Raw genomic sequence first — 23,904 nt, forward strand, 5'->3', positions numbered from 1 at the left:
CGTGGCTGGCACCCTGTCACCGCCGCCCCCGTGCCTGCTGCACCCCACAGTGACTCGGAGCGGGGGTTTAGGTCCCCCAAAGGCTGCGACCCCGCAGAGGTGTCGGGCTGAGCGAAGGGGTGCGGGAGGACTCGGCTCCGGTCTGGCTGCGGTGTCCCGGCCCCCCCGCTCCCCCCGGCCGCTGGCGGGGCGGTGCTGCCGCCGCGGCGGGACGGCCCCGGCGGCCGCAGGAGCCTTCCCCGCCCGGCCGCGGCAGGGCCGGGGCCCCGCACCGCCGAGCAGCAGCGGCCGGAGGTGAGCCGGGCCGGGCAGGGGCCGGGGTCCCGCCGGCGCACGGGAGGCGCTGGGCGAGGGCCAGGTGGGGCCGGGCCGGGGCAGGGCAGGGCGGCGGGGCGGGAGCGGCGGCGGGGCCGCGGGGGGCGCAGCCACACGACGAACTCACCCATGGAGGGGCACAGACACCCACAAAGACACGCAGCCCCATCGCACGGGCGTGCGCCCGCACACAAAGGCAGAGCCCAGCACGGCACACGTGGGACCCCCGCAGCGCCCCCGCGTCAGGGCCGGCCTGCGCCGCCCCGGCTGTCCGCAGCACAGTGTGCCAGGCTGGGAGCTCCCCAGGGCAGAGCACCTCCAGGCAGCGAACAGCCTTTCCTTGTGTCTCATGGGGTCTTGGGCTTTTTTCAGCGGGGGTCCGTGCCCCCATGTCCTCAGCCGTGCTCCACAAGCCCTGATGGGAGAGAGGGGCTGCGGGAGGGATTCTGGATGTTGCTCAGCAGTGGGGAGTTCCTAGCGCCCAGATCCTGGGAGTGGTGGCTGTGGTTTGTTTTCTGCATATTTCTATGTGTGGAGTTTTAGCGGCTGGAAATCCTTTTGCAATTGAACAATGCAGAAAGGTTTGTGCTGGCTCTGCCCCTCAAGGCTCAGTACTCCTTGACTTGCTGAGTCGCCTACCAAAGGGCCTCCACAAATGGGACAGTGACAGCTTCTGAAAAACATTTAGTTTTTTCTTTTAACAAACCCAAAACAAACTCAGGAGCCAGAAAATAAACCCACAGGAGCACTGGCCTGAGCTGGGATAGGGCTCAGGCTTTGAAGCAAGTGTATGTTCCCCCAGTTTTACTATCCCAGTTTCCAGTGCAGCTTGCCTGCACTGAGGACCCTGGATTTCTGAGGTGGGAGTGACACAGCTCTTAGCTCTGTCAGTCCCAAACTGTTCTGGTTCATAACTCCTTCTTCTTCATCCTTTTCCTCCTCCAAAGATGGTGCTCATCACGCCAAAGCCTCGGACACTCTCGGCTAGGGAGCAGCCTGGCGAAGGAAGGCAGCGAGGGTTTGCAGTCTGACCTGCACAGCTGGTATGGCACCTTGCATCCCACTGCTGGTGAACCTGCTGGAGCTGGGAGTTCTTCCAGGAGGGCTGCTGGGGATGGGTGGTCCTGTATGGAGACAGGGAGTAGGGAAAGGGGACAGAAGTGCAAGTTCCAGAGCCCTTGGGTCTGAAACACCCTCCTTATCCTGCCTTCTAATAGAGAGCAAAATGAGTGCCTCGCAGGCAGAGCAGCAAATTTCTTTGATGTGCCCCATTAAAAACCAGCAAAGTAGGTCACCTGTGGAATAAGAAATTAAACAGCAGTGTTGGCGTTCACAGGGAAGGCAGGTGTCTGGGTGGTGAGGCTCTGGTAGTGACCTCCTCTTTGCAGCAGCAAGGAACCAGCCTGCCCTTTGTAGGGTACCTGCTGGGTTAGACGCTGTCCTGTATCAGTGGCTACTGGAATCAGGGCTGCTTTTCCCTGGGAGCAGGATCAGGCCTCTTCTGGTGGGGCCAGTGACATGCTCCTCACACCAAGACAACCTCTTCCCCCTCTCTCCTCTGCTCCTAGGTGGGGTGATGAAGCTGAATGAGCGGAGCGTGGCCCACTACGCCACCTGCGACTCGCCAGCCGACCACACCGGCTTTCTGCGCAAGCGGGTGGAGCGGCACCACCACCATGGCACCTCCTACCAGCGCCGCTGGTTCGTCCTCAAGGGCAACCTCCTCTTCTACTTCGAGGAGCGGGAGAGCCGGGAGCCCATGGGGCTGGTGGTCCTGGAGGGCTGCACCGTGGAGCTGTGTGAGGCCGCTGAGGAGTTCGCATTTGCCATCCGCTTTGATGACGCTGGTGCCAGGGCCTATGTGCTGGTGGCTGATGGGCAGGCTGCCATGGAGGCCTGGGTGAAGGCACTCTCACGGGCCAGCTTCGACTACATGCGGCTGGTGGTGAGGGAGCTGGAGAAGCAGCTGGAGGAGGCCTGCAAGAGCTTGGCTGCTTTCCGTAAGTCTCCAAGGAGGTCCTCCTCCTCTGGCAGGAAGAGGCATCTCTCCAACCCTGCCTTGCAGCCTCTCCAGGAGAAGCCCACCACCCTGGAAAATGGCTACTCCACATGGAGTAGTGGTGGTTGTGTCGCTGGTGGAGCCACCTCCCCTGACCATGATGGGGGGCAAACAAAGCCCCCGCCCCTGCCTCCACGCCGGCGCTCGGCCGCCAGCAGTGCCACAGGATCCCCAGCACCTGGCCTCTCACCAGCCATGCTGGAGAGCCCAGTGCCACCAGAAACCATCTGCTTCTCCAAGCTGCACAACTGGTACGGGCAGGAGATCGCAGTGCTGAGACGGGAGTGGCAGGAGAGGCAGAAGAAGGGACACCCGTGACTGGGGGCACAGGACACAAGTCACTGGCCAGCTGATGCCTGGAAGCCTGTCCTGCGTGCAGGAAGAGTAAAGTGAGGGACACTGCTTTCCCCCTGCCTTCCTGAATGGCTGAGTGTGATGTGTGTATGCTTCACTTGGGAGGGACTCAAATCTCTAAACCTCACATTTAATTTCCACGAGGCTTTATACAGCCGGAGAGTGTGTAACACCAGGGGAGCCACCTTTACTTAAACTCTCTCTGCTGGAAATAGGAGCTGCCCAAATCAGCAATGAACCTCAGCCAACAGGCTTGGCCACTTGCTGTCCTGACACAGCGGATGCTCTGGGTGTTTCACCCCTACCTCTCCTTCACCACTTTTTTTTTGTTGTTGTTGTTTTGTTTCTCAGTGTGGAAGTTTGCTTTTGGTCAGTACTTATTACTGTCTGTGGTCTTGTGCCAAAGTCCTTCTGCCTTTGTTCTTTTGCTGCAGATAAGGCTGGGCTCTCGTGAAGTGCCTCCGACAGGCCACTGGCCCTGGCGCGTGCCTCCAGCCTTGTGCCTCTCTCACTACAGGACGTGTGAGCCTCTGCAGCTGTTGCTGGCACAGCAGCTGGGGCTTTTGCATAGTTTTTTTGCTTTCATCTGCACTAACCCTTCTTTCAGCTAAATCCTTCAGGATGTGGATATCATGGTCTTGCAACAGTCTCTTTATGTGCTCATACTCAGCAGCAAGCCTGAAATGGAAACACAGAGCTTGACCTGAAGCCTCAGAAGGACACCAGGAGCACCCCAGGGCTCATCTGGACTCTGTCAATCGGTAACCAAGCCTGCTAATATCTCTGGCTCAAGGTTTCCCTGTTCCTATACAGGGATGCTCAAGCCTCTTTGCCTGGGCAGGAGTAAATGTCTCAGCCTTTGTTTAGACCACAGCCCCTGCAAAATGCCATGGAGGGCTCAGTCAGCTCATGGGGCTGCTTGCCCAGGAGAGTGTCCAGAGCCATGCTCCTGCAGGGCCTCTCTCAGTGCTGTGGCTCTGCCCAGCTCCCGGCAGTGCTGCGCAGTTGGAGGAGAGGCTTTGAAGGGTGGGGAGGGAGAGAGGCCTGGTTCAGGAGGAGAAGTGAAGGTGTGGGAGTGAGTTATGGGTGTTGGCAGTGTCCAGGCTTGCCTCTCCAGTGTCACAGCCATGTCGTTGCCTTCTACCAAGCCTGCACCCGGCCTGCTGGCGCTTCCCTCTGATTCCATATCAGCATTGCTTGGCTGATCTCTGCAGCACATCCTGTCCTCCCAGCAGGCTGGGAGGGCTGCAGGGAGGGCATGCCTGTCACCTCACTGTGGAAACACACTTGTCCATCAGTAGGTCACAAACCTGGGCCACAAGGCACACGGTACAAGTAGGTGGGTGCCAAGCCCAGGGACTAGAACACCCTTGCAATGGGGTTTAAAAATCTCCCTTGTCTAGTTGCATGCTTCCCATCTGAAAACATTTAAGCTGTTTTTATTGTCCTTTTTTATTAAAGAGCTTTGCTAGGAAAGCAAAAGCCCATTTCAGATCATGACTGGCTGGAACCTTTCTGGCCTTAAATACACTCAGCTTCCTACTTTGCAATGGCCTATAGAGATAGCCAATGCAGAAATGAAATTAATTCTGTTAACTCTTGGTGCCTTTTAAAATATGTCTCTGGTAGTTTTGGATGATGAGCTTCCAGCCTCCTGCCTAATTATAGCTCAATGGTATTTTAGAGGAAATTAGATCTTAAATTAGATCTTACAAATGACTTTGGGCAGTGAGAATGTAACCTTCACTTGGGAGTAACACAATCCAGTCCTCTCCAGTTCATGGTTGTATTACTTCACAGCAAGGGTCTTCAAATTTGGGACAATTCTTTTTCTTCGGCTTTTGAGAAATATTTCAGAAAAATTGGGAGCAGGTGGCCATGGGGCAAGGCCCTGGCTTCCTCAGCAGCTTAGCTGGTTGGACGTAGGGGCCATTTCTGCCTCCCTATCCTGCTGCTTGAAAAGTTCGGTACTGCAGCATTCCTGGCTGCAAATGTGTCCCTTTTCCCATGCCAGGACAGCAGCACCAGGGGATTGCACTACCTGGTGCCTCCTTGCTCCGAGCATGGGTACTTTGGGACCAAGGTCAAATTTGTTAAGCCTTTTCCTGTGGTTATATTTTTTTAATGTAATACAGAGATAATATTCCTGATGTCTCAGATTAACATAAGGCAGATTGACAGTAAAGACCCAACTTCCAAAACAAATCAAAATGTGGTGGCAGTTCCTACGTGAGACCCAAGAATTGGGAGTGACTTGAAAGGGAAGATAAATTAACAAAGCCAGTTCTGTCAGAACTGAATCTGAGACAGTATTATTCATTTAAGGGCAGTTTCACTTTTAAGAAGCTTAGTGTGTTTTAATAAGCCAGGATTGTGCTCGTAACACTACTAAAGAGCTTATATTTAATGCTTTAATCTGTCCCACTCAAACAGCACAATTTCCATGCTACCTACCTTTGCGTTAGCCCATATCCCAGTTAAATCCCAAATCCTGCAAATGAGGCACTGCGCTCTGCTTCCCATCTCAGTGTGTTTGGAATCATTCTGTGGTTTATTCTGCAGTGCTGATAAGAAAATGGCTGAATCCCGATCCACATTTATGCTCAGCCCAGCCATCCATGCCTGGGCCTTTGCATGGGCTTGATCAGGGTTTCCTCACCCTCCCACTGTTGTAGCAGCCGTGCTGGAGCCTTGCCCAAATTTGTGTAGGAGTACAGGTTTTTTAATGATCACTGCCACTTGCTCATTAGGCAGGAAGCACCTGAGTGCTGCCCTCCCTCCTCAGAGATGGGGCTATGGAGCCAGCCCAGCTGAGTTGCTTGTGCAGGCAGTGCCTTTGAAGAAGCCCCCAGGCAGGAGGTCAGGATTTCAGCTTCTTGGGTTGAACATTCAGCTGGCTAATGTAGCAGCCTGTCTGTCTTCCTGCAGGCAGAGGTTGTTGCAGGAAAGGCAGGGAGTTTTCATTGCACATTGTTCCTGGCAGCAAAATAAGGGCTGATTGCCACCCAGGGTTTTTCTCCAGTCGTTCAAGTTTGGACTGTTTGATCTCCTGCCTCCACTTTCCCTTTTTAGTTTTAAAAGTAGAGAATGTCTATCTAAACAGGTTCCTAGGCAAAGGGGGAGCTGAACACTGAAGTTGAATGGGTACTGTACTTAAAGTACTGAACTAAGATCCTTTTCCAAGAGTTTTCTGTAGTGCACAAGCAATGAGAGGAAGGTACTGAAATTTAAAAGAAATTGAAAGAGGAAGGGCAATTCTGACATAGCCTGCTAAAATAGTTGATTTAGTCCTTACATTTTTCTGAGGCTAGCATTTCATATTTGAGCCCGTTTTTTGGCCACGGGGTGGACAATCATGACCAAGATCAGGCGTTTTGTACAGTAGCTACTGCACTAACAGTGCCTGGGGGAGCTACCCCTTAGTGTTACCTCTCTCGGCTGCCTTTGCAGAGAAGCTGAAAGAAAGCCCCACTGCAAGGCACGGGGCATCTTTCACCAGCAGCACCAAACTCGTGTACTCTCCACACAATCACCTGGAAAACACTACGAGCGAATCCTGCCTTTCCAAGTGCTTCAGTTTTAGGTAGGGCCTATTCCCTGTTTTAGGAGATGGTTTTGCATGCGCCTGTTTTACACGCGGAATTTGTATTATACATTACATTACATTGTTTAGAGTTTGTTTTACACGCGGAACTTGTATTACGCATCCCATTACATTGTTTAGAGTTTGTATTTTATGTCGCGAAGCCGAATAAACCGGTTTGATTTGTAGCCCGTGCGCTGTTAATAGATCCATGGAGCCCCTGGCATGTCTGCAGGGCCTGGCCATTTCCCCGGCCCGGTTTTCCCTTACCGGAGGCGGCGGGGGCGGCCCGGGCCCTGCGTCCCGCGGGGGCACCGAGAACGCCCACGGACCTCGGGGGGCGCGGCCTCACCTGCGCATGCGCAGCGCCGACAGCGCCGCCTCCCCACAAGCCTCGCGAGATCCTAGGTGACGCCTGGGCTTGGCCGCGATTCGGGGCAGGCGGGACGATGGCAGCGGCAGCCGGGCGGCTCCTGGCGGCCACCGTGGCTCGCTCGGGGCGTGCGGGCTGGGCCGGGCCCGGCCGGGCCCCGGCCTTGCCGCTGGTGCCCTCCCGGGGCGCCACCGTCACCCGCAGCGGCGCCATTTTGCCCAAGCCGGTTAAGGTGAGTGAGGGGCGAGCGGGCGGAGGCGGCAGCCACGGGTGGGAGCGGCGACCAATCGGTGCGGGCGCAGCTGTTGTGGGCGGGGTCGTGGAAGTGAGTGACAGTGTCTGGGACCAATCAGCGGGGGGCTGCGGGCGAGAATGCGGAAGCGCTGGGCAGCGGGAGGGAGACGGGAGCGGCCCCCGAGCGTGCCGGGCTCGCCGGGCCGGTGTCCCCCGCGTCCCCCCCGGGTCAGGCAGCGCTGCGACGCAAGGGGGACATCAGTACCCGCCTTCGCGCCGCCCTTTGTCATCGACGGCCGCATCCCCTCCCAAGTCACGGGTGTTCCCTGCCCCGGGCTGCCCGCTCGCTGGTAACGATATAATAAATACGTTTGTAACGCTATAATAAATACTCTCATAAAGCGCGGTGCGGTGACCGGGGCTTGGCACCGGGGACGCAAATCGTTCTGGGAGCCGCTTCCCGGGTCCTCCGCGCGCCTGGGGAGCCGGGAGTGCGCCGGTTCAGCCAAAGTGCGAACTTGCTTGGATGTAAAGATCCACTTTTTACAATCGACTCCTTGCAGACGCCCTTCGGCCTCCTCAGAGTGTTCAGCGTCGTGATCCCTTTCCTGTATGTTGGCACTCAGATCAGTAAGAACTTTGCAGCCTTACTTGAAGAACATGATATCTTTGTCCCAGAGGATGACGATGACGATGATTAAAGGGTATGTCATTAACTACACCAGCAATCTAATTATTTGTGCTTCCCGTTTGGCTTGGGGCAGGGAGGAGAATCTCAGACTAGGAACAGCAGCAACAGCTTAAAAGATGTACTTGCAGTTAAACACATGGACACAGATATAGCCTTTGGCTATGAACTTTTTTGTTTCGTACCAGAGTAGGCCAGACTGGTGTCTGTGCAATCTCCATGCCAGGCATTTCTTAGAGACTGGGAAAAGTGATGGTGTTTTAGATCTTGCTAGCTGAATCAGAAATAAAATGTAGTCAATGAGGGTCTGTACTGCAGCCAACAGAGAGACTTCAGTGTTCCTACATTACATACACACCCAAAGAATGACAGCAGAGCTGCTCAGGAGTCTGAAGCACACCTGCTATGAGGAGTGGCTGAGGGAGCTGGGGCTGTTTAGCCTGGTGAAAAGAAGGCTCAGGGGAGAGCTTATCACTCTCTACAACTACCTGAAAGGAGGCTGCAGCCAGGAAGGGTTCAATCTCTCCCCAGTTAACAAGCAACAGGACAAAAGGAAATAGCACCAGGTTTTACTAGGGAACGTTTAGATTGGATATTAGGAAACACTTCTTCAGGGAAAGGGTTGTCCAGCATTGGAGCAGGCTGCCCAGGGAAGTAAGTGCTGGAGTCACATGCCCTGGAGGTATTTAGAGGAGGTGTAGACGAGGCATTTAAGGACATACTTTAGCAGTGGACTTGGCAGTACTGGGTTAGCAACTGGGACTCAATGAACTTGAAGGTCTTTTCCAACCTAAACGATTCCATGATTTTGTTCTACTTGTTTACCTGTTTAAAAGTCTTCTCCTAGCTCACAGAATGACTCTTAAAACAGAATCATGTACTGTCTGAAATTCTGATATAGGTGAACAATTTAAGAGCATTCCAGAACCCATCAGAACAAACTGTCTGCTGGGTGTTACAACACTGGAGTAGTTGGACCATTCAGACTCATTGCAGAAAGGAAGAATGGAAATAATTCACATTTATCTGCACTGTGCTACACTTTCTACCATTTTCCATTATTCTGTTTAGCTTGCTCTTGTGTGAAGATTTGAGTTTGGGTGTATTTCTTTATAGAACAAAGAAGCTGTTTTAGAGAAGTTGTTGTAAATCATGTAGATTTACAGTCAGTTTGGTGGATGTATTCCAGTTGATAAAGGGGCTTTCCAGCATGCACTGTGCAGCTAAAAGCTAAGACTTAAAAGATTGCAAAGACTGCACTGGCCTGTTGTTAACTTCCTTTATGTAAACCCCATCTTGTGTAGTTTTGGGAGGAGGATGCAGACTGCAGCTCAGTAGTGTACCTGTAACACCTTGTTTTTCTATTTGCAGCACTGAAACAGAAGAACAGAAAGGAGAGAGCCATTGACAAAACAATGGTTCCAACATCTGTCACCTGTGTTTTGCCCTTCCCAAAGGGGACAGGGGGCTTTGTATCCCCTTTTGCCAGTGAGTGTTCTGCACATCTCTGTATGCTGGAAATCTGTAATCAGGGTTGAAGAAATGCTTGATAGGCCCTGCGTCCTTGCACACACATGCTCACCTCATCAAAGACTGCTTGGGATGCCTTTAATTAGCAACATGGGAAACACTTAATTAAAGACCCAGAGATTGACATGTGCAACTTTGGTCCTGTGTTTTGATACATTATTTCCCTATGTCCTAGCACTTCTGCCTTAACCTTTCTATCTCTGGATGTCGGTTCCAATAGCGAGGCTCTCTTCATGCTTATTTTCTCTTTTGAGTCCTTTCAGTAACTCACTACTCATCTACAGGACATGTGGAATCCTAGGGGAAGCAGCAGCCCCACAACACAGCCCTGTTAAAGAATGGAGTGCACACTGACAATGGCACTGTTCAACAACCTAGCAGCTGTATCTGATGGGGACTGTATCATGAACTTCACCTCACTGAAGATGAAAGACAGTATTATCATCACAGAGTTAAAACTCTGAGTGGCTTTGGTAAAAGGTTGAGATCACAAGTTGCAAATGAACTTGTTCATGTGTTTTATAGCATTTCATCTCTGAATGCTGGCTCCAGGTATCCAATATTTCCCAGGTAGTTCAGTACTTCCTTCTGAAAGAGCCCTAAGGTATTTGTTTTCTTCACTTCAACTACTCTTTTCATAAAAGTGTTTGCTATTGCACTTAAATCCTTGCATCATAGACTTAAAAGGTCTTCTTTGCTGTTATGGCACAGGAAGAGTATCTTTAGTCACAGCAGACCAGCTGTTCTCTCAAAATGATACCTTGAGAGGTTGGTCAATTATTTATTTTTCATAAGCCAGCACTGCCCCAGTGTCTCATGGTTTCTGGTCACTAGATCTGGCCTCTTGATTGCCACTTCTTCCTTCCTTATTGGTGTTGCTGTTGAACTGGGAGCAGTGTATAGTTCCAACACCACATTTGTTCCCTTACTTCTTTGGCACAGCTTTTAATGTTTGCTCAATAACTCTCCAGCATGGCTACTAGAGAAAAGGGAGCCTGTAATCTGAGTAACCCCGAGAGCTGCAGCTAAAGGCAGCTGTCAGGTTCTTGAGTCACTTGGTATCTGAGTTGCCCCCTCCATGCCCAAAGCCACCTGAGAGGCAATTGTTCCAGTTTATCTGCTCTTGGGAGCCAAACATGTACCTGCTTCTGTTTTAGATGCTGCCAAAATCCTTTTCACTGCTTTGTCCCTCCTGGGCCCCTCCTGGCTTTGTCAACCCTGGAGGCCCAAGGTAGCTATGTACACGTCCCTGAGGAGTGCTGTGTTACAGTCCTCATGGGGAAGAAAGCCCCAGGACTTACAGGATAAAAAGATGTTTATTTAGGCTGGAAAAAAAGAATTTTGAGTTTACTGCAAACATCCAGTGCTGGGCACATCTGGAAGAGCACCCAGTTACTTGCTGAAAACCTGTTCTCTGCTGAGAGAATAAATTCTCCTTATCCCTCTCAAAAGGGAACTAGTAATTCCTGATTCAGTGGATGAGGTAATGGTGGGACACCTTCTCCTGCTAGGCTTCAGAAGCTGTTACAGAGCCTTCCTTTTCTGGAAAACAGAACAAATCCCCTTTTTCCAGGTAGTTTCATTTTACAGCAGAGAAATGGACTCTGCTGATGTTTTATTACACAAGGATTTATTTGCCTACCATTAGGATATTTTCTCTGGGAGAAATGAAGGAGACTAATGTCCAATATAAAACACAAGGTCAACAAAGTCATAGGATGAAATTGCAAGACACTGCACGAATACACTGCAATATCCCTAACATACCCCTCAAGCACAAGAACATTTCTGCCCTTTTGCTCACAGAGCTAACATCTACAGATGGGGCTGCAGGCCAAGCACAAAGACCAGCAGCCAGGCTGTGTTGTGGTTATTCAGCAGACACCCCAGGGCAAGTGATGGGATAAATGCCATCCACTGAAAATACACACTGGCAAAACTAGGACATGACAGCTCTTCAAACAGATCATAATCATTTGCACATGCTATGGATTTGCCTAGTCATTAGGCTCCTAAGATGCTAGAGAATCTCTTGGTATGGATTTTTTTTTCTATTGTATAGAACTTTATTTGTAATATAAGGCAGGAAGACACAGAGTCAGTTCCTCAAGGATTGTGGCCCGCATAGAATTTGGACAGAAAGTCTTTAGGTTGTGGGGTTTCCGTCTCGTGGAAGTACCTCATGACATGAGTCCTCTGCTTCCAGACATGAATGGTTTCTTGAAGCTCCATTTTTCCCTGCACACACACAAAAGAATTTTAGACTAGTTGGCAGTTAGAGCCCAAGTCTAACCACACAGTACTGAGAAAGTTATTTGAGTGAACTTAAAAACACCTACAAAAATAATAGCTGCATCAACAGTTCTGTACTCCTACAGCCTGCATGCATCACCTGCACTGTGACACAAATATACTGTTCCTGCCTTGGGACTTCCATGGATTTCTCTGCAGCACAGCTTCCCAGCCCTGTGACACAGGCAAGAGACTCTGTCCCCTTCTTAAAACCTGCTTTGTTTCTTTCCTGACCCACACCTCCCATAAAATTGTACACAATATTCCTAACTTTCGAGCACCTCTACTGAATTTGGGTGAACAGCAACACTTCAGCTGTAAAATTAACTGCTGCCAAGTGCTTTGCACCAGTATCACTGCCACTGAGACATGCAAATTCTTCACAATTCCATTCTTTTGTACTCGTTTTATAGGATGGTAGCACAGCAAAATGAGACTGCCTGGAACTGTCACCGAGCATACTATCTAAGACTTTGTTTCCAGATTTTTTCATCATGTAAAGTCAGAGTAATTGTCTTGAAATGCAAGAAACAAAACAGATGAGCATGACAGTCATTGTTTGGAAGCTTTCTAATGCATTAGAATTGCACAGGTGAGTTACTGTTGCTCAGACACGTTTTGAAGCCTGAGGTGCTGATTATTGCTTTGAAGCATCTGTATCACACCATGAGATGTGTTACAGGCCTGGAGTGTTCTGCCACCCAAAACCAGCTTCCCACCAAGTACTGACATTGTAATATATGTTTCAGAATCAGTGAAGAAAACTATTTTCCGATCCAATGAAGTACTGTAGAGGGAAGAAAGTTCATTCTTAATAGTAAACTAGTGAGCAGCACCTATTTTTCCCTTTGATTGTTGTTGTTAAAAAAAGGGTGAGCAAGCAAGCAACACAAAAAAGGAACAAGCTTAGTGTTAATTGTTGCTTTGCTTGACATACACTTGCTGAATTCTAAAGCCACCTGATCCCTTATCAACAGGTTTGCTGACACAGATATTACCAATCCAACTGCAAGAGACAACCACTCCATAGACAGGCTGGTACAAAGTTGTTCCTCTCCTCCATCACACTCACCACCATCAGTCACATTCTCTGCAGCTTCAACAAATCAGAAGTAACAGTGTGTACCTTAATAACCAGCATGTCTATCACGCGTGGATCCGTAACATGGGCGTTCTTCATGAACATCTCCCGCACCTTGTTCCGCCCCTGTTTCACCGTGATGTCCAGCTGGTACAGGTGCACTAAGAGAAACACAACACCTACTGCGGTCACCCACGTCGTTCTGCACTTGTTCCACCAGCAACGCGCAACTCAACCCTAAAAATCGCTACACTCGTCCGGCTTCACCAATGTCATTAAGGCCGTTCCGACCTTGAGCCCGCGCGGCAGGCCCCGCGTGCCTCACCCACCCGTGTTGGGCACCTCGCGGTACCAGGCCCGGTACAGCTCCCGGACGCGCCGCTTCGCCTCGCCCAGGTCCCGGCTGAAGATCGGCTTCACGGCGGCCGACACCACCCCCTTGCCAGCCACCGCCATCTTGATGCCACCGCCACCTTCTCCGCCGCCCGCGGGAGCGCACAGGGCAGGGTAACTGCTCCTATTGGCCGGCTGAGCTGCCACTCCAGCCTTTTGGGCCGTGAGCCTCCCATCTGGTTAGTCAAAAGAAACGCCAACCACCCAATCACCGTGCTGCAAGGGGCTGAGCAGCTGCCTGCTGGGCCCACACAGGGCCCCACCTCCTGAGGCCGTGGGTCTGCCCCGCCCCTCAGAACCCGCTCCTACCTTAGGGCCGGGCTGGGGCTGTGATTTGGAGAGAGCCATTTGTTCCCTTTGCCCTGGAACACCACAATCGGCTGCTGTTCGGTCAGATAAGTGGACTTTTCTCAGTCACTCTTGCATGCTGGAAAAGACGCTCCATACTTTAGCTATACCCTCTCAGAGCCCGCTCCTCCCTCAGGGCTGGGCTGGGGCTGTGATTTTGAGCAAACCATTTGTTCCCTTTGCCCTGGAACGCCGCAATCAGCTGCTGTTCGGTCAGGCAAGTGGACTTTCTCTCAGTCACTCTTGCATGCTGGAAAAGACACTCCCCACTTTAGCTGTACCCACGTTTTATCCAAATAAGCGAGTGCCGGAACCTCTCCAAAGTTAATTTTCTCTTTAAACACACTGGGGAATGTGCTGGCCCCTATGAATCCGAACATATGCAGTTAGGTGTCACTGAACAGACCAGAAAAGTAACACTGAAATGATCTTGAAAGGCGCCGGTGTCTGGTGTGAGGAGAGAAATCTCAGGTGAGTATCTGAGGCAGGAGCACAGCTGGACTGAGGCAACCAGAAAGAGGAGGGGCGAGAACGGAGATTTCGCATCACTTTTATTCTTTCAAGTTATTTTGTCGATGAAAAGCATAAATGTGCAAATGAGCAGTTCCTGCTGAAGTTCAAATCTTAATTTTGTTAGTAAGTATATGCATAATTCCATAGCATTCATAGCTTCCAAAATTACTATTAGACAAAATTACTACTCCACACGTGCACTCAATTTCAGATTTATTTATTTTATTAATGATGGTTATATGTAGGAACTCCTTTGTTCTACTGTCTCTTTATATATGGTAAGTGGGCAACTTCTAATTTAAACATCAACATATCTTTTTATCTTGCAAACAATTTGTCAGGGATATTGCAAGAAGAAAGAGAGAGGCAGCTCTGAAATCTGTGGCCATACAGTTTCAAACAGTGTTAACTCCATCCCAAGGTGAGTTCCAAACATGCTCAAGAGCTGACTTTATTTAATGCCAAAAATTAAAAAAAAAAATTAATTGAAGGAGATAATAAATCTAACCACCAGGATTTATCTTTAAATATATTTATGGAAATTTCTGTATTTCACAAATTACCTTCTGTGGCTAAAACACCATCTGAATTATTTATGTACTCCTTGGTATTTACTCCTACTGGAGACATAGTGTGACATAAGGGCTGTCAGGATTAAAACTTACTTTCTTTGAGGTTAGAAATGAAGACAGTGCAATATTTGTTCAACACACAGAAGTGTGTAATAAACAGGAAGGAATGAAGGGGACATGAATGTCCTGGATGGTAAGATTTCCAGAAGCACTATGCTGAAACTACATTGTAATGTCACTTTGTTGTTGAAGCTGAAGGTTTCTTGTCTGATTCAAGAAGCACAATTGGAATTAAGCTCAACAAGATACTGGCCTAGATCCTTACTTTACACAGCTGTGGCTTCTGCAGAGACTTGAGATTGAAGGTGGCATGATCCTGCCTAGAGCTGCAATGCTCCTGACAGGGTTTGGGCAGTGGTGGTCTGTCAGTGAAAGGGGAGTGGTGTGCACCTATCTTGGGAGAGCTCGCAGCAGGTATGGGTGTGGAGAGTTGGTGAGTGCAAAGTGACCGTCCTGCCGTGGCCTGGGCTGGTCCTCAGGGAGCACAAAAGTGAATTTCTGCAGGAGAGTGGTAAAGAAGAGAAAGAGCTCCATCCTGGCCAGCTGTTCTCCCGGACAGGCACGGCGACCTGCAAGAAAGGGAAGAGGAAGTGCATCAGAGAGGGCAATAATTGATGCTGGAATTGCCACGGGGGGACCGGATCACCCTCCAGCTATGCTTCTGACCTGCAGCTGGATCCTCCCCTCAGATTTACCTGCTGAGAAGGGCAGGAAGGCCTCTGGTTTCACAAACTGCCCCTTTGCATCCAGGAAGTGTTCGGGGTAAAACTCATTTGGTTTCTCCCAGACTGTCTCATCCTTCAGCACCGAAGACAAGTTGGTGATGATTGTCGTCCCCTGCACTCCCCCACAAGAGGAAACAAGTGAGACGAGCAGCATTATCTTGGCACAACAGAACAGTGCTGGTCCCTCTTTAGTCCCTGACTGCCAACTAATAGCACTCATTTCTACTTTTGCATCTTATTTGAAGCAGAGGTAAAGCAGGCCCCATTTCCAATGGCATTTGGTGCCTCCCCTACACTCTGAAGCACCTGAACTTTTGCAATTTGTAGCCTTACAGAGGCTGTAGCGTGCAAATGCCAATTTCATGGTTACACAGTGGAAACAGCCTCTGCTTCTCAGATCCTCCTGGACTTGTTTTAGAGCTGCAGAGAAAAAGCTGACTGACAGACTTCAAAGCCTAACTTTTGCAGGGACCAGGGAAAATCACAAAGCTTTCCTGTTTCACATGTCAAGGTTCTAAATCAGAGGAGATACCACACGGCTACAAAAAAATCCCAGGCTTAAATTCTGCCACTGCTGCCAGGGCAGCTGCTGGTCACAGTGAAACTGGCCTGAATGCCAATGGCATCTGAGTAGATTCAGAGATTAGAATTTAACTACTAGCATCTCAGGAAAGCCAGTAAGCTGGTGTTCAGTGCCTCCAGAGAGTCTGTTAGGCTGCTTCTGACAGGCAGTGAATATCACAGCTCATTGAGAGGAAAGGAACCCTTTGCACTGAGCTGCCACTGCAGTTGTGTTCCCATACAACAAGTGTGAGCCTAGAACACAGATGTGACCGTCTGCCTGAATTTAGCATTGCAAAATGTCCTATTTTAGTGCTCAGCAGTGACTGTAATTGGGGCTGGATGTGCAATGCTGCAGGGTTGGATGGGATCATCCCCACCCCGTGCATGGCAGCTGCAAAAGGAGAGGTTGCTGTGTTGCTTGTGTGGTCACGGTCACCTTGGGAATAAAGAAGCCTTGCAACTCGGTGTCCCGGTATGTCATGTGAGGTACCCCAATAGGAACAATATCTCCACAGCGTTGCACTTCATGGATCACAGCATTAGTGTAAGGCATGCTTGCTTGGTCCATCATGCTGGGCGGCCTCTCTCTGCCAATCACTCTATCAATCTCTGCCTGGACCTTGCCTGAAAGCAGAAGAGATAAAGAATTAGAGGACCCTTAGAGAACCAGAGGCAGCTGGTACAAGCTGAAGGAAGAGTGGCTGCAGGAGATTGTAAGCACTGTGTGAGAACAGGACAAGCAGTTAGAGACAGGAAGGCATTTTTCAGTTGATCGGTGGCTATGTATAACTGTTCTTTGCTCATAGCACCCTTATTAAGGCCTTGCCACTTGATATGCTACCTTACCCCTCCTCTATGCAGCCTGGATAAGCAGCATTAGAGAATTTAAACCAATCAACATCTATTCCAAATACTGGAAGAGCCTACACTGACCTCAGCCAGTCCCCAGATGAAGCCCTCAAAATGAAGGCGAGAGCGAACTTGCCATTCAAACTCCAGTCTTTTTATCATGGCTACCCCCTGCCAGAACTGCTGTTTGGGAAATGTTTCTCCTCTGTTTCTGCTAGACCAACAATCATCAAAGCTGTTCCTCATTGCAAAATCCTTGTGGAAAAATGAGTCTTGAAGGGAAGAGGCTCCACTTCTGTAGGTAAGTTTCTGACTTACTCTGTATTTCTGGGTGGAGAAGCATGTACAGCAATGCCCACCGGAGAGTGGTGGTGGTGGTCTCAGAACCAGCTGTGAATAAGTCCAGGGTCACCAGACGAAGACTGTTATAGTGGAAACCATTCTCTTCAGCTGCCTTACCCTGTGGAGAGCAAAAAAGTGGGTGATCTGAGCTGCAGTAATTGCTGGGGAAACACTTCCAGAGAAGTACTGAGAAGCACTAGATCAATTTTTTAGCATGTGTTCCTGCTTTTTATTGGGAGACCAGCCTACAGCACAAGCAACAGTCTGAGCATGAGTGATGTACTTTGTAACTCTGTTACCTCCTGTATTTGAAGGCCCTCAGCCACCTCCAGTATACTCAGAGAAGAATGCTACTCCTGCCTTCAGGACAGAAGTAAACACCTTGTGCCTTCAGCTCAAACAGACAGCAGGCCCTTGCCACTCACTGTAGCATCTTCCCCCAGAGGAGGTGGAGCACACCTATTCAGGTTTGATCAGATGATAAAAGGCACAGAGCAGAGAGGAGGCTTCATTGATGTGGCAAATGCCAAATTAGCATTATTTGAAGGGGGTTATCTCTAGCTATGCATTACAGATTCTTGCTGCTCCTGCCCTGGTGTTTTCTTACTATTGAAAAATAAAAAGCAAGGATCAGGGCTATCAGATTAAAGGATTATTGCTTCCTATTAAATCTGCAACACCACTTGTAGCAAAACTGGTCTCCCATCCAAATGCTAATTGAGCTCAAATTTGTTAGCACATGAGATATTACAAGCTGTCTGCATGAGTTCACCTGCTTGTCTTTTCTAATCCTCTCTATACTTCCCTTTCCTAGGGACTAGCTTCTGTTAAGTTATTCTGTATATTTAGATGCTGTTGTAATCTGGATAGCAATTAATAATGCATTTAAGACTCAACTGTTATTCCAAGGAAAGATCTCAGACAAGGGAGTTTGGGACGGACTTGACCCAAGTTAACTCAGGAGAGGGATTTATCAGACTGGCTTTCAGGTGATGTTAGTGAGCAGAAGAGAGATGTGACAAGAGGCAGCACCCACCCCCAGGCTGTACTGCTCAGTGCAGAGTAATGTGGGTCACGTTGCCCTGCCCATGGGCTGGAGGTGCCCAATCCCCACAGCATGGCAGGGTTTGTAATGCAGAGCAGCAGTGCAGTCTGAGGACTTGGATGGGGGAAGTGATTTGCAAGCAAAATTTGGTAATATTGCTCATCTGGCACTTGAAATGTAGTGAATCCATGTCCAGAAACATATGGCAGATGGACAGGCTGACCCAAATATCTTTGACTTTATACTGACTTTGTGCCTGACTGAATTCAAAGAAAGACTCCTTTTAATTTCAGTGAAGTTCCGAATTTAGGCCTTCCTCTGAGATCTAGCAAATGAGTTCTTAGCAAGCAATTCAAAAATATATATATATCCCAAAGGAGACACTGGTTTCAAATCATATCTTGGTTTAAAGGGAGGCTGTGGATGGGGCAATGACTCCAAAAAGTCAGTTTGTTTCTCCAGTTTCAGACTGATCTTGAGGCATCAGTCATTGAGGCGCTGACATTACACAGAATCTTGCATGCTGACTTGTTCCCTGGTGCAAACTTGGGACATTTAGCGAATTCTCAATTATTGCCTTTTAGAAGCCTTTGTATTTTTGTAGGCTGGAAAGAAGGAGGTTCCTAGATTCTGAAGGAAGTGTGAAGGCAGAAAATGGAAACAAGGACATCAATAGATAATATTGTGTCCTAAGACAATAAAAGAGGTTTCGCAAGAAGAATACCTTTCTTCTCAAGGTACAGCATGGAGTGAAAAAGTAGGAAATTAGTTGGTAAGAGGTTTTGTGCAGCTCTAGGAGGAAAGTCAGCTTCACAAGCTTGAACTGGCCAAGAAACTACTCCTGATCCTGGAGGGTTGGCTAGTATCACCCTACCTTCTCCATTTCCTTTAAAAATACATCCGTGATATCTCGGGTGTAAGCAGGGTCCCAGGTCTTCACATGTTTATCAATGGCCACATCTATAAAGTCCATGACCTCCCTTTGTGCTCGAAAAAGCTTCTGTGGCACTCCAGGGATCCTCACCAAAATGGGCACCACGTTAAGAAGCTGGGGTGTGAGAACCAAAGAGGGGACAAAGAAAGAGAGAGAAGATATTTATTACATGATGCAAAAAAGAAAAATGAGGAAAACACAATTCTCTCAAGTAATAGAGGGCAGCTTCTCACAGCTTGTGGCTTACCTGAGGCAGGAATCCAGTTTCCTGATCTAAAGAATTTTGAAGTAGCCGTGACAGCTTCTTGAAGTTCTCATCCCCATAGTCAAAACGGTCTCCAAAGACAATGTGGCAGATCATGTTGCAGACAGCATTATTTAAGGGAACATGTATATCAAAAGATTTACCTGAAAATGGAAATGGAGACCAAGCCATGAAGCTCAGCTACACCAAACTGCTGAACCTCATCTGTCAGCAGTGAGAATACACAAATTCCACCTTGATGACACCAGGAGGCAATGCCCCAAAACCACTCAAAGCATCACTCTAGGAAGTGAAATCATCTCATTCTTACTAATATTTAGTTGCTCTATGTTTAAAGAAGAAAATTCCCAAGAAAAACTGAACTGTGGGGCTGTTCTGTGACTTGACAGGTAACTCTTTGTTCTGTGTCTGGATGACAGGCTGTGAACTCTCAGCTGCACTTTTATTGCAAATGATAATATCAGTATGTTCCACTAAACTTCATCAAGTAGAGTCACTGAGCTCTGGGAATAACTCTGTTTTACCTCTCTATTTCTAATTTCCTATTTGTTTACTGATTCAAATGGATTAGTGTTATAGTAGGCCCACTGTGTAAAGCAGAAGAGGCTCCAAGGAGGGCACATAGACTAGGAATACTGCATTTGCATGGGAAGAGAGGCCTGCATGCAAACAGCAGTGGCTGTAGCATTACTTCTCTCTGCATCACTGTATGGCCTTTTCCTGTGATTTCCCTATCCTTGTGGATGTCACAAACCTTCTTCAGACTTGATTTCAGAACAAAGAAATCCAGCTTCCTCTACCACTCGCTCCTCCAGGGATTTCTTTCCCATCCCAAAGTTCCTCAGCGTAGAGAGTGCAAATCTCCTTAGCTCCTTCCAGACGTGCCCGTATCTTGCTACAACAATCCCTGGAATTGTGGATGAGTAAGAAATGTCAGATATCTGGCTTGTGCATCAAGTGAATGGTGCTAGAGAACAGCAGTTGTGAGTCTGGAGATACAGGTCTGTATGGATAGATGAAACAGTCTGACCTTGTGCAGCTTGTTCAGACAGCAATTCAGAAAAGGATCACTGCACCTTCTAAAGCTTGTGCATGGCTGGCAAAGGTGCAGGGGGATTCAAAGGGATCAACAAGGGCTGCTAAGGATAAAGTAATCACCTCTCCAAAACATTCAGCATTGTTCCCATAGCTTGTGTGAACTGGGTAGCAGCATGTGCCACCACACAGGAGCTGAGAATGTGATGTGGGCAGGATGCAGGAAAATACTCTGTCTTGAATTCAATTATCATTTTTTTTGCAACAACTTACATGTACCATTTTCCATAAGCATTTTGTCTTACATAAGCACTGTAAGTACTAATTTGTGGCTGTTGGGAGCTGGCAGAAAGGTTGTACCATGTACAGTGTCCTTAGACAGCTGAAGAAGTGTGTGATTGCTGGAGCTCTACTACAGCCATGAAGGGGAGCCCCCCTTTAATCAAATCCAATTTTATCACCACCAAAGGGTGCCAGACATGCAAGGAGGCGGACCAGGGGGACACACAAAGGTGCACTGCACTGAGAAAATCTTGCCTCTACCCAATCCTTCCCTTGCTAGTGCTATCAAGGAATGTCCATTGTCATGGGACTTGCCTTCACAATTCTTTCCATAGCCCATATGTTCGTATATTGGAAAGTGCGGCCGGTCAGCAAAGTCCTCTGATTTGTGGACCAGGGCTTCCTTCACTGTTTTATACCCATTCAGCACTACCACGTTGGTCCAGCAGTTCTGGAGACTGAAGATGTTTCCAAACTTCTTCTGAAGCTGCCGAGATAAGAAAGCATGTCTGTTTCGGTTTGAATTTATGTTTTGATTCTTTGTTATGTGGTTTGTTCTGTTGTACCCCCATGTTCTCCCCGAGTTAGTGTTACCCTTCCTCAAAGCTGTCCCTCATGCCATTCCCCGCCCCTTGTTCCAGCTGCTTCCCTGCCTCTCATGGTAACCCAGCCCTTGATTCCTGAACATTCTCTGCCACTTTAACCACTTAAACCTGGTTCGTGTCATGGCTTGTGTCTGGCACCTTAGAGCAAGTGGCTCTAAAGGTTCTGCCTCTGGTAAATCCCTGTACCGAGGCAGTTCCCCACTCCGGGCGTGGCACCGGAGTTCCAAGAGCTGGCCCAGGCTCTGGCAGTCGCTTCCCATGTCCCTGAAAATGAGCTGAGTGTAAAGTCAGAAATATCGCCATATCTTTCTTTAGGGCATTTACTACTGAGTGAACTTTGAGGTACTTTTCTTTAGAGATCTTCAGCTGATCTTTGACCTTGAACTTTGCAATGTATCAGCTCCAAACATTGCCAAGCAGCAGCTGTACCAGGGATCAATGCCCTGTAAGTGGAAAAATTTAGAACACACCTATCCTGGCCAAACTCTTGTCGTGAACATTGTGCGAGTATTTTTAATTTTGTCAAGAATCTTTGTGGGAATTTTTAAAGACTGCATGCTCAATAATGAATTATTTCCTAATGGTTCTATTTGTTTTGATCTGAATGACTAAGTTCTCAGTTGGTCTACTTCTGCTGAAGGAAGTATTGATAATAAAGTGATGTGTGATTTGCGTTTCAATATGCATTTGTACCTAAAGATCTACCCAAAGACAGGTTTCCAGAAACATGGTTGGGAAAGGCAATTCCACACTGGAGTTCCAGGTCAACTTTCTTCCTAAGAAAAGTGTACACATCTAGTACGACTGGTAACTGGAACCCTACATCTGCTGTGATCTCTGAGCCTCATACAGCTGAATCAGGATGGCTGCACAGGGAATCCTGTCAGCTCCATGGGAGCTGGCCATGGAGCAAAGCCTTCTCCAGGTAGACAAGCCCTTTAATGGGACATGGACTCCTGGGCAGGCAGGTCAAAGCTCCCTTGCTCGTCAGGAACACTGAGCATATCTCAGAAGTACGTTGTTTTAAGACAGTGCAAGAGTAGCAAAACCCCACAATTTTCTTCTACTCTTTATTTCCTGTCTTTTTTTCTTTGTTTAAAGGCTAAGATTCTTGATTTCTTCACAGTGGCATTGAAAGGAATTGAAGTACTTAATATTGTATTGCAGTAGGATTGAAAAGGGGATTAGCACTTAGAAATGCTAATTAGAAATACATCAGTAAAAATGATTACTGGTCAAGACTGTGGTTAGTATGACCCTGACATGAAATTATTTGAAAATGGGAAGCTTTTGGTCTACATGCAAGCAAATCATACAAATGCTGTATTTAGTTTCTCCACTTGCAAGTTTTGGACACGCTGTTCTAGAAAAGAGGACTTTAGGATTTGCAAGGTGAAGCACAAAACACCCGTGCTTTATCTGCTGCAGGCTGTGAAAGGCCTGCTTTCCCTTTGAGAAAAGGTAAGCCCTGACTTTAAACAGGAACCTACTGAGATTTTGGGCATTGCTGCAGGGGCAAATCCCACAAGCTGGTCTCTTTTACTGAAAATGTGACACGCTTGCAGGTATGCTTCAGTAACTCCCAGGGAAGCCTGCCATTCCTGCAGCCACATTCCCAGCACACAGATATTTGTTTGTCTTCCACTGTTTGCACAACTCCCTGCTCCTTTGCCTCCAGACCTGCCCACAAGTAGGGTTGGCAGCCAGCTCTACAGCAGCCCCTATCACTGGGGCACAGCAGTGGTCACCCACTGAGCTCATACAGCAATGGGGAGATAGAGGTTGGGAAGTGTTGGTGCACAATTATCTCTTTGTCTGTGTGGGGCAGGTTAGTGTCCTTGAGCAGTGACTTGCTTCATCCTGGACGTTGGAGAGGGTAGTGATACTGTAGTTGGCCAGAAATAAACGTTCCAATATAATTTGAAGTATTAGAAAGCAGGTATGTTTTACTGTAGCACACGACTCCTCTAATAGAATGAGTGTCATAAAATGCCCTTTACAACAGGGTATTTATTGCATCATGAACATACATATTCATAGCAGCATGCTTCCCAGCTGCTACATAGATATCCTTTTCCTAGGATTTATCTGCATGCATCTGCCTCCTGGTGGAAGTCCTTTCATGGTCCTAGAGGGTTATTGAAAGCTATCTCTGGAAGTCAGACTTGCTCAGTGATTCAGTATTACAAGCGACGTTCCCTTGAAGATTTTCTTTGGTCATGTGCGCGTTTCTTGTTACATAACTTGCCAAAACACCCATCATATTCCTCAGTATCTGTTTATCCACTGTTTCTATGTTTATCATCCTGTGTGCATATTTTTAAATTCCTTTACCTTTTTTTGCTAGTTAGTCTTAAAACTCTCTCTAGCAATTTCAGGGGAAAGGAACATTCCTGTTCTCCATGTTATGTACCTGTAGCTGATGCCAGGGTGTGACCTGGGCCCATGGTGGATTGTATGTGGAGGGTTTTGCTCAGAGGCTGCCACTCACCTGGCCGAAGGAGCGGTGAGGGTTGTGGAAGTCAATGGAGAACATGGTCCCGATGAATGGCAGCGAGGCTGGGCCCGGAGGGTAACGGCTCCACTTCTTTCTGCGCTTCATGAAGTCAAGCAGTAAAGTAAACACTGTAAGAAAGACTCCCAGTATAGAGATGTTGCTCCAGATGGATGACAGCTGGGACCCCAGCCACAGGAGCAATGCCATTTTGTAGCCTGTCTACTCCTTGTTTCTCCTCTTTTGACCCAAGACTGTTGCTGCCTCCTTTTGCCTTTTCTCTTCTCCTCTCTCACTTTCTTGCCCTTACAGCTGCTCCTTTCCCCTTGCTTCCTCCTCTTCCTCACACTGCCTTTTTCTGCTGCTCCT

General features: G+C 48.4%; 4 protein-coding genes across 4 annotated transcripts; 2 read left to right on the forward strand and 2 right to left on the reverse strand.

Annotated features, from left to right (window-relative positions):
• The first annotated feature begins 153 nt into the window (after positions 1-153).
• On the forward strand, positions 154-6,499 carry PHETA2 (PH domain containing endocytic trafficking adaptor 2). Its single transcript, XM_074539457.1, has 3 exons — positions 154-294; positions 1,263-1,358; positions 1,884-6,499. The coding sequence occupies exon 3, from the start codon at positions 1,892-1,894 to the stop codon at positions 2,690-2,692; it is 801 nt and encodes a 266-aa protein (XP_074395558.1). The 5' UTR covers positions 154-294; positions 1,263-1,358; positions 1,884-1,891; the 3' UTR covers positions 2,693-6,499.
• Positions 6,500-6,681: 182 nt separating this feature from the next.
• On the forward strand, positions 6,682-9,269 carry SMDT1 (single-pass membrane protein with aspartate rich tail 1). Its single transcript, XM_074539459.1, has 3 exons — positions 6,682-6,916; positions 7,482-7,622; positions 8,978-9,269. The coding sequence occupies exons 1-2, from the start codon at positions 6,761-6,763 to the stop codon at positions 7,617-7,619; spliced, it is 294 nt and encodes a 97-aa protein (XP_074395560.1). The 5' UTR covers positions 6,682-6,760; the 3' UTR covers positions 7,620-7,622; positions 8,978-9,269.
• NDUFA6 (NADH:ubiquinone oxidoreductase subunit A6) lies at positions 7,480-13,027 on the reverse strand. Its single transcript, XM_074539458.1, has 3 exons — positions 12,839-13,027; positions 12,555-12,670; positions 7,480-11,374 (listed from the first exon to the last, which is right to left on the reverse strand). Exons 1-3 carry the CDS (start codon positions 12,963-12,965, stop codon positions 11,243-11,245), a joined length of 375 nt encoding a protein of 124 aa, XP_074395559.1. The 5' UTR covers positions 12,966-13,027; the 3' UTR covers positions 7,480-11,242.
• Positions 13,028-13,959: 932 nt separating this feature from the next.
• CYP2D6 (cytochrome P450 family 2 subfamily D member 6) lies at positions 13,960-23,901 on the reverse strand. Its single transcript, XM_074539453.1, has 9 exons — positions 23,533-23,901; positions 20,752-20,923; positions 19,874-20,026; positions 19,102-19,262; positions 18,795-18,968; positions 16,852-16,993; positions 16,121-16,308; positions 15,091-15,232; positions 13,960-14,964 (listed from the first exon to the last, which is right to left on the reverse strand). Exons 1-9 carry the CDS (start codon positions 23,743-23,745, stop codon positions 14,786-14,788), a joined length of 1,524 nt encoding a protein of 507 aa, XP_074395554.1. The 5' UTR covers positions 23,746-23,901; the 3' UTR covers positions 13,960-14,785.
• Positions 23,902-23,904: the final 3 nt, after the last annotated feature.

The sequence above is a fragment of the Zonotrichia albicollis genome, chromosome 4 (genome assembly GCF_047830755.1).
Source record: "Zonotrichia albicollis isolate bZonAlb1 chromosome 4, bZonAlb1.hap1, whole genome shotgun sequence".
Lineage (NCBI taxonomy): Eukaryota > Metazoa > Chordata > Aves > Passeriformes > Passerellidae > Zonotrichia > Zonotrichia albicollis.